Here is a 13,574-nt window from a genome sequence, read left to right as displayed (position 1 = left end):
TCAGGAAGGATTATACTGTTGTCCTTACCCAGAGGAGCCACCGGCAAGCCATCCCGTGGTGCAGCCAGCGAAAGAGCAGTCCAGAACAGCCCTTTTCAGTTCTTCTGCAGTTGCTAAGTGAGCACTCAGGTCAACACAAGCTTTCTCAGCTTCAGCTAAATCCAGACCCTGAGAGTTGTTCTTGGACTCAAGTGCAAACACTTTCCCTGCAGCACCAAGAAAGGACATGTCACTCATCATGGTATTGTACTGAATACATATTCAACAAAAAATATTGCAAATTATCACCAAGTCAAGCCTTACAGCTTTTACTAACTTCATTTTAATGAGCAACCTACTTCTCAGAATGAGTAATTTTATCAATGCTGTAAGTACTTTTATCTTAGCTTTTCATTTTGTTCATCAACAGAAAAGCAAATATGAGTAAGCCCCTATTCATTCCTAGCCCGTATGAGAAGCTTGTCTTGCCTCTGTATGCTTAAGATCTGGAGAGAGAAAGCACAACATTCTCTCATATGCACATAAATAATCAAAGTCAGAACATCTCCTGTAGGCTATGCCACTGGAATTCATTACTAAGCATTTTACGATTACATTCATAACAACTACATCTAGAAAGTAAGCACAAATCTAATAGACAATATTGGAACCCAGTCTTCCATGTCAGAAATAGATTTATACTTATTCTCAAACCCCAAAATTATGTAATTCCATGGCAACGTATGCCTAAATGCTGCTGCAAAGCCACTTTGTTTTCATATCTTTCTGGAAAGACAGACAGAATTTTTTTCTTAATAGAAGGCCTTTTTTTGAATGAGCATGAGAATGTATTTAGCATAAAAATTCATTGTTTTATTTTTATTTTCAGATCAGTTTATTTTACTTTAATGTATCTAGCACTGTGAAAGCTGCAAGGATGAAAGTTAGAGGTTTTGGCAACCGGGAATAGGGAAGCTGGAGTTTTGGCAATGAAGCTTGAGAAGTTATTGAGTTATGGAATAAACATATTAGCTAGATGTCTACAGAAAAAGAAATAAACAATGAGACAGTTTACAGTGCCGACACTTAAATCGCCATAAGTGTCTTCTTTCTGAAGATAACAATCCTCAGAATACCTTCCAGATTTCAAAGGTAAAGACTGAGTTTCTTGCAGGCACAGGACAACTTTTAAACACTATTAGAATCATAGAATGATAGAATCATTTCAGTTGGAAGAGACTCTCAGGTTTATCGAGTCCAACCATAATCTAACCTAACTCTAGCACTAAACCATGTCCCTAAGAACCTTGCCTAAACGCCTTTTAAATGCCTCCAGGGATGGCGACTCCACCACTTCCCTGGGTAGCCTGTTCCAACGCTTCACAACCCTTCCATGAAGAAGTTTTTCCTAATATCCAATCTGAACCTCCCCTGGTGCAACTTGAGGCCATTTCCTCTTGTCCTATCACTTGCTACTTGGGAGAAGAGACCAACACCCTCCATGCTACAACCTCCTTTCAGGTGGTTGCAGACAGCAATCAGGTCTCTCCTCAGCCTCCTTTTCTCCAGGCTAAACAGCCCCAGTTCCCTCAGCTGCTCCTCATCAGACTTGTGCTCCGGACCCCTCATCAGCTTTGTCACCTCCTCTTCACTCTCTCTAGTACTTCGATGTCCTTCTTATGATGAGGGGCCCAAAACTGAACACAGAATAAATTCAGTAAATGCCTGGAAACACCATGTATTATTAAAAAGTAGATTAGTGGAAGTGGTTATATGAACACAAAGCTTCCAGCACATACAGAGTGTTCACTATGTAGGTAGCTTCACACTCACAGGATATATTGATGGATATCAGGAATCCTTCAGACTGCTTCAGCCTGATTCTCTAACAAGTGCCACCCCTGCTGCCTCTTATTTCAACAAATGGATAAATCTGAATCTAATCCTAAATATAGGGAACTGATATGGGGTAGGTCTGTACCTGACAGCTTTCTGTTCTCACCTGTGCACGGTTTAACCCACTGGAAATATTACAGTCCTTACAGCAAAAGAATGCAAAGTTTCTTTCAAGGAAATATGTCATTTGTGTTTATATTAGCTAGCAAGCACAGATGGATCCTGATGAAGAAGGAAGTTAACAGCAGTTGACCAAGGAATGCAACTCAGAAGCATAGATCAGTGTTCTAACCTCTAGACCACACGGTCTCTTGATTCTCAACTATAATCACTATCATGAATTGTAATTAGAACAGAGGAGTTTACACAGAGCAGTAAAAAAAGCGAACCTCTACAGTCCTAAGTACCAAAACATCAAGATTCTTTGCAAAATGTCCCGAATAATGGACACGAGACTAATGCAGACTGCTGTTTCCAACGCCATGAATAGTGAAATATGTATGGTGTAGGGAGACAGATAATATAAGCAGAAAGATGATAGTTTTAAAGAACCATTCTTAAGTTGCGGAACAATTTCCCTTCTTAAAGGTAAGCAGGGATTAAATGTAGTTCTTTACTGAGGCTTTGTCCCAAATAAAAACTTGTCCACATTCTGTGTTTCACTATTTGACTGCCAGGACTGAGATGTATCATTGAAGACATATAGGGCAAGTTTGTGTAGCATTTGAAGTAAATCATAAATGTTAGTTTGACATGGCAGTAGCCCTTATTTTCCAGCTATTGGTATTTCAGTTAGAAGACTTAAAGAAAGAAAATCATTAAAGATTGAGTTCCATCTAGATATAATTAGAAGAAATTAAGCTCATCACTTAGTCTTTTTATGAGAAAGTAACAATTACATTTTTAGAGGTGTTTAGCTAGCCAAGACTGAGGCTTAAACAGTTTTCCTTAACTACATTTGCTAGTACTTAAGATAAATTAACTTTTTGCTAGAAACTATGAAAATGCTGATTCAAAACAGGGTCATGTCCTTCAAAAAGGTATCTGGGATGTCCAAATTATGCAGACAAGTAGGTTTTAGGGTAAGCTAGGAAGGACTTACTGGTTGGGAAAATTACAGTGAACTGCTTTATAGGAAATTCTGATTAGCCAGAAGTGGATAAAGAAGGCTGACCTGCTTACCAGGCTGACCTAGGAATCTTCTCCAAAGCTTTAGAAGCTCTATGGCTATCTGCTCAGTTTTTAAGATGTGTCCTATGTTTTTGCCTCATCTCTTACTTAGAAAATATAATAGCAAGTAAGGTTCACTTATCAGATGCTTGACCAATGGAATAGCTGGATCCCCAGTCTCCTGAGCTGTGTTACATTACTGAGGGACATTTACAGGAAAAAAAATGCAGGAGACGTGCTTGCACAGTGACAGGAAAAATACAAAAGCACATCAAAACAGGAAATTCCCTTAAATAAATAAGACTACAAGACTGACATTGAACTCTGAATCTTACAGTGGCACGGCTAACATGCTTGAGACATTAATGTGTTGAATTTTTCTCACTTTTTATCACAAAAGTGCTATCATTTTCAAGCTGGCGATCTAAGGGTCCTGGTTAAATATTTGTAAAATTTGTATCATTGCTAGTTGTAATGAAAGTTTTTTTTTAAAAAGGTTTTTCTCACATACTTGATATCACAGTCATTTTTGGTATGGCAGTTGTGAAAAGTTCAAATGGTATCCGCTTTCTCTCTAGCACATTATGACAATGTGGAACAGTTGAAATCAGTTTTCTCTCTGAGATAGTATCAAGCGATGTATTGTCATTCTGGTTTAAATAAATAATTTTAAATATGAGACTGTTCTATATTTCCATAAGGCACAAGATGAAGGAGCATATCTTCATGTTTATTTGTGTGAAGAACATAGTATGCCTTCGGTTGTGGTACCTTTGAACAGCCACCATGTTTGAACTCCTTCTTAACTCTCTCCCTTCATTTCTGTCCCATAACATTTGTTTCCCATGAAGTGGTGATGGGACAAGTGGTGTGGACATTTATTCCCAAAACTCTACATACTTTTCTGAAGCCTTTTAAACAAAGCCAATCCCTTTGGTTTCAAGATCAAGCTAAAAATCCATGCAAAGTAGTCTCTCCCAGGAGGCTTAATGCACATCTTGAATTTAGCAGGTTCAGAATGAAAAATGTCCTTGTAACAGTAAGGTTCTTCAGGTTCCCCTTGAAATCAGTAAAAAAGTTTTAACTTCAATGGTAAGACATAAGTGATAAGACATAATTCTTCCAACTGTTCATTAACAGCTGGATTCATAGCTCTGAAGAAAAATTCACACTTGAATCAAAAGAGTCTTTAATAACTAGCTTCTATCGCTAACTTCTAACATCATCTGATAACTCTTATTACAGAATATTGATTATATTTTTATATCTTGATAAAAATAATTTTTAATTTTGTTTGGCATTAAAACTTTGTAAACAAGTTATAGCTGAATTTGGATTTTACTTACGAGTACTCCAATATATTCTGATTGAAAACATACCCATGGAACCATAGCACTCAGGTCTTCTAGGATTTGTTTTTATCACCTCGTTTAATTTCTGTATAACTAGACTGTAGATTTCCCCCAGTAATTCCACCATCGAATCCAAAAATTCATGGTTGAACCAGAGCATGTCTTTTCAAAAGGCATCCAGTCATGATTCAATGACTCCAAGTAATGGAGAATTTACAGCACACTTTACAGTAAACTGTTCCAATGGTTCATTACTCTCACTCCACGTTATTTCCAGTTTCAAATTTTGCTACACTCAGCTTCTAACAACTGGACCTTATTATGCTTTTGAGACTGAAGAGCCATCTAAAATCAGATATATAGAAGCCTAAAAAAGGTATTCTTCAAAGATAAAACCAGTCCAAAATGTGTTTCTTCATACTTTAAAGAATCTCAGCGGAACTGGAAGATTTTTTTTGCTTACCAAGAAGACAGAGCTTGGCTAATTGATTTTAATACAGTAACAGACACATTAAGTTCTTCTGAGGTGTATAGGCATGGCTCAAACCCCACTGAAATGAGTTCAAAGTTCTCGATGTCTTCAGCAGGATTTGCATCATGCTTGAAAAAGAAACATAGAACTGTATAGCAAAATATACTTTGAAACAAAAATGTCTCTCACAAATAATATAAAATGAAAGCACTTTAAAAGGCATGTCCAGTGTGCTGATCTCATGACATGATTACTAGTTCAAAGGATAAAATCTAATCAGTTTCAACAAAATAAATGTGGTGAAAGATGTGCGAATGTGGAGCCTAATTTATTTTTACTTAAATGTTAAAAACTTCAAATTGAGGTAAAAGAGAGTTGAGGAAGGGAAGGTCACTTCTGTACTTCAAGAGCAATTTAATTTTCATTTCTATGGCTGTGTGTAACAATGGCCTTGATTGTAATAGTAACAGTGGAGGATTCAGTAAAACTGTACAATTACAGACAGAGATTTGGGTAATTACCAGTTCTGCTGAGTGTTCACGAATGTAGAGTTTATTTCTGCGAGAAACTAAAGTGAAAGATGTCTTATTTAATTCAAATTGCTTAAAATATTACATCATCAGAAAAATAGCAAAATTGGAAGGTCACCTTTGAATTCCTCTTCAGCTAAATTCAGTTTGAGCTTAGATTTTAATTTTACTACAGACTTTAGGATAAAATACTTGGAATTGTTTATGCATTCATTCTTGCAACATAAAAGAATATGTGCTGTTTTGCAAGTGGAAGCCTGAAATGCTTAGACACCTGCTGCTCAAATACAAGTGTCTAGAGAGAGCAGAAGAGAAAAAGCATACTTCTTCCCTCTTCTTTACAAAAAAAGTGCAAAGCAAGCCAAAGGAAAGAGTATAGTAGGGTTTTTTATCCTATCCTACCTTTGACATCAGATATATCTGGTTCTAGGTCAGAAGTATGCAGCTCAGATCCTCACCTAATTGTGCCTGGCTTTCTGGACTCAAGATCTGTCCATTTGCAACCTCTGCGGTCACTACAGATGGTCACCAGCAGATGACTGGCTTGACCTACAAGTCTTCCATGTAACCCAAATTTAGTCAACAGACCAACTTCACTCTGGAACAATTAGTGAAGTTTTGCAATTAGGGCTTTTTTAAGCTCAGGAGGGTCGTAATAAGGCAGACTAATCGCCATCATCCTCTGCTGACATTCTCTGTCTCAGAGCAAGTACTCTGAAGAAAACTATGGTTCATACACATGGATACTTTAGCTACCATGAAAAGACCAAAGGAGTTTAAAAAAACCCTGGAGGGCACTCCTGTGCAGCATGCATGAAACTGCACCCTTTTTCTCCTACTCGAGCTGCAAATGCAAAGAAATTCCCAAAAAGCCTGCATTTGCACTGGTATAATTGAGACCCGTCACGATAACCTATATTATTCTCCAGTAACTACATTATCAGTAGTGGCATGCTATCGTAAATTAAAGCAGGAATAAGCCCTTGAGAAGCCTTCTGTCCATCTGACCCTGACCTCAACAGCTATGAGCAAGAACATTTCCACCGTAAAAAAAACCTGCAAAGTGAAACAAAGCTATCTTTGATTTCACCATTTACTTCGGTCTTTCTGGAGTCTATCCGCACGACAGCAATATGTGCTGTGGTAAATACTAGTCAAAAGAGATCAATTAAGCTTTGAGGCTTTACGCCTTCGTCAGACCTTGCTGGTCTCCAGCGTTATTGCCTATTCTTTATCATTATTTGTGTGCAAGATAATAAAGCGAAAGTCTTCCTTAGGGACATATATTGTAACCAGTTTCAGAGGTTTGCTTCCAAACAGGGGGCCAGTCTGAATTTCACAGAGTTTTTACAAGGTGAATTGAAAATCCCTTCGGCGGTTTGCAAAACAGTCAGTTACTTTTAGTTAAAAATAACAAATACATACATATGTGTTACCCAGAAAAGGTCCTTTGCACTTAAGTGACGTTTGCATGTATTAGAGAGTAGCACAATTGTATTTTCACCTACAACTTAGAGAACCTAGAAGGTGGTTTCACACCTGGATCAGGCCTGAATCTGTCATAAAAAAAGTATTAATCCTGTTTCGCACTCTCAGATTGTCTTAAATATGTAAGCCTACATATAGTGGTGAATTTTAAAGTTCACATGAAGTGTTTTCTTCTGTATCAATGTACAGGGTGTTTCAAGAAGATTGGCCCAATTTGAAATCTCTCTGCTTTGAAATTGGGCCCATCTTTTTTGAAACACCCTGTGTAATAAGCCAGATGGTTTATAGGACAGTGTTACAGTTGTTTGCTTGAATATGAATTTTAGGAGAACACACTGAGGATCATGATAGTAGAGGACTGGCATGTTTTTCACAATGATACTAGAAGTTAAATTAAAATGGAAACTATGGCATTATAATAATACTCTACAACTGTAATGTACTTCAGATATTCTACCCTTTAATTCTTATAATTGCTTTACCATGTGTGGATTCGACAACCTGTTGAATGACAACTAAAATCTGTCACGAACTCTGCCTTAAAATGACATTTTTTTCCCCTTCTCTTTTAGAGGACGTTTAAGAACCAAAATGATGCCATTAATTCTACAGAAATAATATAAATTAGGAGATGCTCTTGAAAACATAAGAAAATTCTTCAGATGAAGCATTCTTAGCAAAGGATTAATGATTCCTGTCCTGTTCCCTTTTCTTTAGTTCTGTGGAGAAACCTCTTTCACGGGTATGCATTTTTTTCCCCTCATTTCACAGTCATTTTGCTAGGGAACGAGTATTTCCTAAAATCAGAATAGCAGTTTTGTCTACTGAAACACAGTGCAGTTGCCTGATACATTTATTTTCTTTTATTCTTAATGAAAAGTAATTTTCTTCAAATTTACAAGACAGGGTTCTCTTGTATAAATGGTATTTTACACAAAGTGGTAGAAAGATAGAAGTAAGATTAATTTTCTCCCTTTCCTTTGCCATACTTTGTCATCAGCTGAAATAAATTTAGGTTAAAGAGGAAAAATATTCTGAGAACAAAAAAGAAGAGTTTTTTTATTGCCCTATAATATTTAAGAGCTGTTCTCTGGACTAATGCAGCAAACATCAATGGTAAAGGATTAGTGTACCAAAATAAAAAAATCCTGAGATCAGGCATAAATCTATCACAGCTGTGAAAGTGAAAAAATGTGGCCATTCAGCATTCTTTCCCAGGAAAAGACACAGTCATTTTAAAAATAAATTGTGTTTTTGCTAAAGCAAGTTGGTCATCATTACTATAGGCTTAATCATTAAAAGGGCAATAGGCTACGGGAAAGTTTCAAGGGGTGCAGCTATTCGGGATTATCATCAGCAAGTAAAATGTCCCATTTCATGGGTAGCTGGTGCTTCAGCTAAATTCGTGTCCTGATCACATCCCTTGGCAGTGAAGTGCAGATGAAACTCGCATGCAGAAAGGTGAGCAGTCATCTTTAGCATGTATGGTACTGAGCAGAAAAGGCTACAAAAGCCTTTGACTTCTCTTCCTCAAGTACTTGCCTATATAAATCAGCTTGGGGGTGCATATGAAGTAGGTGGATGGGGAAGTTCTTTGGAGAAAAGATACTTCTAATTATAAGGAGAGCTCTCCTAAAATATAGCTGTCTTCTTATTCATGTTCTGGCTTTGTTTTATTAGTCTTATTTCCTCTGGAAAAGTTCGCTATCCTGTCATTTTGCTGTAATAAAATAATCTTAGCCTTCTGGGAACTTATTTCCTTTCTCTGCTTAACCCTGGGATATTTGTAGAGTCTCAAAAACCTCTGAATCAGACATTTCCTAACCCAAACTGGGGCGTGTATTTAAGTTTCTTATTAAAAAAAAAAAAAAGTGGGATTTTTTTTTTTTTTTTTTTGCAATAACACATTTCAACATACAGCTCTCATTCCAGCCATAGCAACCCAGCCCAAACTGAACGGTGGACTCACCATCAGCTTGAACAGAGATGATCTGAAGGATGAAGAAGACAGATCCCAAGCCCTGGAGAAAGGTGAGAGAGGATCTCTGAGAGGCTGAAGCCATTGCCCTGCTTGCAAAAGCCCTCAGCCGCGGGAGGTTGGCTGCCGAGGCTTTTTCTCTCTCCTCCTCTGCACTTTCACAGCAGGGTCTGCGGTGATGATTTCAAGGAGCACTTTCCCTCGGCAGGATCCTGCGTCTTGGGTTTGCACTGAAGGCGGGAGGGGTGGAAAAAGAAAGAGGGAGGGAGAGAGGAATCCTTGGCTTGGCTAGTGTGAAGGGGAGGGGAAGGTGGGGGGGAGATGTCCAGCCAGCTGGGGTTGGGGAGAGGCTTTATCCAGACCGGTCTGCAGGGCAGTGCACGCAGAGAGCCGGTGTGAAAAGTCACATTACCCCGTCGGTAAATACCCAATGGATCACAGTGGAAGAAAACGTAAAAGCCAGGAGGGAGAGAAAAGGCGGGGAAAGGACAACCAACGAACAGAAGAAATCCCTGGCTGAGAGGAGAAGGGCAGCTAGATAGCTGATGCTGGTGCTGGTACTTGGTGAGTTTGTGGGCTTAGCTGTACATCTCCAGAGGGATGGGTTCAGACGTGGGGAGCGTTTTCTCTCTGCAACATGAAATGAGACAGCTGAGGGCTGCAGGTCAGGGGCTGCTGCAGCAAGAGTGACGGTCTTCAGGTAAGAGCTGAGGAAAGGTGACAAATGGCATGGGACCCTGGTGGCCGAGCTTCCCTGAAGATTGGGGTTGGGATGGGTTAATCCTGCTATTTCAGATCCCAGGTTCAGGACAGGCATGAGGAACTGAAGGTCGAAGCAGGAGTCCACCAGCTGATCTCTGTCAGCACTCCTGGTCCAGGTAAAAGGTGCTGGTCAGGTCTGAATACTCTGAAAGCAGCTGATGAAGGGAGTTTCCAGCTCCCACTAGCACTTACGGCACTGACATCTATCCTTTATTCTCATTTGTCCTATATTTGTCCCAACACAACTCAAAAGAAACCCCCACAATAAAAGGGAGCATACTGGTGGTGATGCCAGGATTTATTTCGCTAAATATATAAACAGAATAGTTTTGTGTTGCTGTTGGAACTGAGCAGGGCTCAGAAATGTTGTTTTCGTATTCCCATCCTATTTTGCTTTTATTTCAGCTTCTTAAAATTTTTTCCCTTAGAAATACAAAGCTGGGCAAAAATTGCTCAGTCTGCTAGAAACTCTGAGCCACCAGGAACAGTAGAAAGGAGCTGGCCCTCCTCACTGCCAGAGGCCACAGTGTCTGACACGGCAAGGTGCTGGTAGGCTGTTGCAGGCATCCTCTGATAGTGACAAACCTGCCCAATGTTGTTTTCATTCTGACTGAAATGACTCAAGCTCAGGAACTTCTGTACATGGTATTCAAGGAAGCAAATAATACCATAATAATTGAAGCTTTAAAAACACCTGTGTTTGATCAATTTGGGCAGATAATGCTCTGATCCTGCTGACTTTTAAAGAATCATAGGCTTCTTCCCCTTCTTTATACTCTTGCATGGCACGTGAATGTACATGCTGGAAGCTTTCAGACAAGTAGCTTTGAATTTTCTGTTTATCCAGAGAATAGGGATGGCAGCAGGTTTCTTTACGTTTCCTTGCCAGCCTAACTTTTAAGAACCACAGAATTAGAAGGACGGGCAGTTTCTTGCTCATTCCATCCTTAACATGGGATGGTTGGCATCATGTAACTACATAACTGCATTTTACTTCAACAGGAACTGTATGCTTTATACAACAGAGATTAGCATATGAATGACAGAAAAGGAAACAGAAAATTGTAGCATTCTTTGAATTTACTTGTGTTTTTTCAATAGTGACGTAGCTAATGGCATAAAATTTTTAACCCTCCAATGGGCCAATAGTTCTACCCCTATTTCAGAAATCAGTGGACACAAAATGGTGAGAGAAAATGTTAAATCTACACACTTTTAGTGAGATAGCAAAGAGATTCTGTGAAACTGAGCAAGTAATTACAGCAAGACACACAGACATTAACAGACACTTGATGTGACCACAGCAATAGCTCCAGGTTTCCTTGACACTTGTCATAGGGCTGATGACTTCGTTGGCCCTTTGCTGTCCTCATGAGTTTGGCCAAAACAGTTGGAAGCAAGGACAGTATCTTCCAGATTTCCATCTAAAATTCCAAAGGCCTGTTGGATTAGTTTTGCTATAATTGGATCACTTCCTTGTGTTGATATATGTAAAGGCGTGTTGATATATGTAAAGGCATGTTGCCACTCTGGCTTCTGTCTTGGAAAATCTCAGCTTGTAGTCTTGAAGATCTTACTGATTTTAAAGAATTACAACAGACCAGAGGATCTGTTCCTTTTTGAAGGCATGAACAGTTCATAGATGACCTGTCTTCCTCTTGTCATCCCACTTCAACTGTAAAGTGAGTCTGTAAGTGTGGAAAGGTAAGGACAATGACCAGTTATTATTAACCCCTGGAAGGTAAGTACCTTTCTGCCAAACTGTTGTCCTTGCAATGTAATATTTCTATTGGCAAAAAACCCTGCTCCTAGTGCACTTTGGAAGACTTACATAAAGCTGAGCAGATTAGGTTTTGTAGTGAAACGATGTCCACATTATTTTGCATTGAAATCAACATTAATCCTGCCTTTAGATTTCGGGCTTCTTGGAACCAAAACTTCAATGAGATCTGGACATTAAGATGGTTAGAAACAGATATAACCTTTTGCTCAGAACCTCAGGCATTCATAGCACTACAGTAACACACTGGTCAAACTATTCAGTGTATGATGTACAATGTATTATGACACATTACAAAAGATTAATTGTATGTGCAGCTTCACACAACTCATAGATTGTGCCTTCCTTGGGAGTACTGAATGTGCCAACAGTGATATTTTATAAAACAGTGCTTCACTATATGCTAACTTTCACATACAGAGTAAGGTATGTGAAGGCACTGGGCCATAAAGTACGTACATACACGTAAGAATGTACACATGCAAAACACTCATGGGCTGTGAAGCACACAATAATGGTTTGGGCATCTAGTACCTGAAGAGCATCTCTATATGTTGACATCTGGAATATGTCACTCAGGTTAGAGTGGATTTTTGATACTAAATAAAACACCTTGGTGAACAAAGACACATTTGAAAATAGGACCATGTATTTACAATAGAGATTATTGTATTTGGTCTATTCATATCTACGACTAGGAATACTTACTTTCTGCCATTAAAAATGTGTATACTACAAACATTATAGATGTACAGGCTCCAGTTCTGCAAATTCTAACACATGACCTTAAGTCATTGCAAGATAAGGACCTAGGAATCTAAGGCCTTGAGCAAATAGACACTCTCAGAAACGCTTACTATCTCCAGCCAAGCTGGGCAGATGTTGGCAGATTTGTTAAAGTGCTGCAGCTGGCAAAGAATCTGGTCTTTGAAGAATGTTGGAAAGTCATAGGAAAGGTCACTTTTCATATCAGAATAAAGCACAATACAAATAAAGTTTCTGTTCAGAAAAAAGATACCTCTCTGTCACTAAAGCATGAGAATCTGTTTAACTTGTTTCTCTGCATAATGCAATAACTTCAGATGTTGACAGTCTGCATAATTTAGCTTGAAGAACTGCATTTAAATGGAATATAGACTCTAGGTTTACTTATCATCCTAAATTTTAGTTCTTTTCTTTTAAAGAAAGAGATCTACATTAATATGCAAGCAAGGTGGTGACTAAATTGCTCTAACTAGCATGATTATTAGAATTTGTTGTACAGTCTGGAACATCTGAAGTACTGTCTCCATATGAAGTTGAAAGGAGATAAATGCAGAAATAACTGAGGCATAGAGCTTGCTATGTGCCCTACACTCAGCTGCAGAGCCTGCATATAGTGATGGCATTACTGGATAATTCCATAACCATTTGTGATGATCCATTCCCAGGCATGAGTTATCATATCCAAAGTTTCAGATACCAGTTGATATATGTAAATGTTGTCAAAGAGTTGATTTCCTACAGGCCAGACATGCTAGTGATGACTCTCCCTAGATACAGTGAGAACTGTGGAAACCAAGAGGATTTGGGTTCTGCAGCTCACTAACACATTAACCTGTAAGTCTGCACAACCTCTTCAGACCTTCTCTTCACATATAAATGGAGATAACCAACTTTGCACATGATTCTGATATACTCCTAGTAAATCAACATACGTTTCTTTATAGATATCTTTGTAGTATCATATCATTATTGTGGTGCACGTCTGCTTTCCTGAGGTCTGTGACTTGAGCTGCTGCCAGAAAAAGGACATAAAGAATTATGGCTCGGCTGAAATCTGAATCTGCAACATCTGATAGACAATACAGCATTTACATACAAGCACTGCAATGACTGACATCTCCTAAAGGATATGGAGCCTGTATGACGGAAAGGCAGGCAGGAAACCTTGGCAGTACTGTACACCTATTGTACTCATGGATAGTACACCTACTGTATACTGAGATCCAAACTTATTCTGCAGCTGTATCCAAGCTTCTAACCCCCAAAAGCCAACTGGAAAAGGGAAAGAAAAAAGAGGGAGAGAAAGATTTCTTTGTTTATAAAATGTGACTTATTAAGCAACAGTAACAGAGACAAACATTTTTCAGTGTCTGGCAGTCTGCAACAGTCTACTAACTGCAGG

At 38.7% G+C, this 13,574-nt stretch overlaps 1 protein-coding gene across 1 annotated transcript in view; it reads right to left on the bottom strand.

Annotated features, from left to right (window-relative positions):
• The window catches only part of SUSD5 (sushi domain containing 5), a 41,490-nt gene extending 32,534 nt beyond the window's left edge, over nt 1-8,956 (bottom strand). The window contains exons 1-2 of the mRNA XM_065629929.1: nt 8,857-8,956; nt 29-206 (exon numbers count right to left, since the gene is read on the bottom strand). Coding sequence (XP_065486001.1) covers nt 29-206; nt 8,857-8,950 — 272 coding nt within the window. The 5' untranslated portion in view covers nt 8,951-8,956. The remainder of the gene's footprint in view (nt 1-28; nt 207-8,856) is intronic.
• Nucleotides 8,957-13,574: the final 4,618 nt, after the last annotated feature.

Source organism: Caloenas nicobarica, chromosome 2 (genome assembly GCF_036013445.1).
Source record: "Caloenas nicobarica isolate bCalNic1 chromosome 2, bCalNic1.hap1, whole genome shotgun sequence".
NCBI classification, from domain to species: Eukaryota; Metazoa; Chordata; class Aves; order Columbiformes; family Columbidae; genus Caloenas; species Caloenas nicobarica.
Note: the sequence above shows the minus strand (reverse complement) of the source record. Positions and strands in the feature narration are given on the sequence as shown.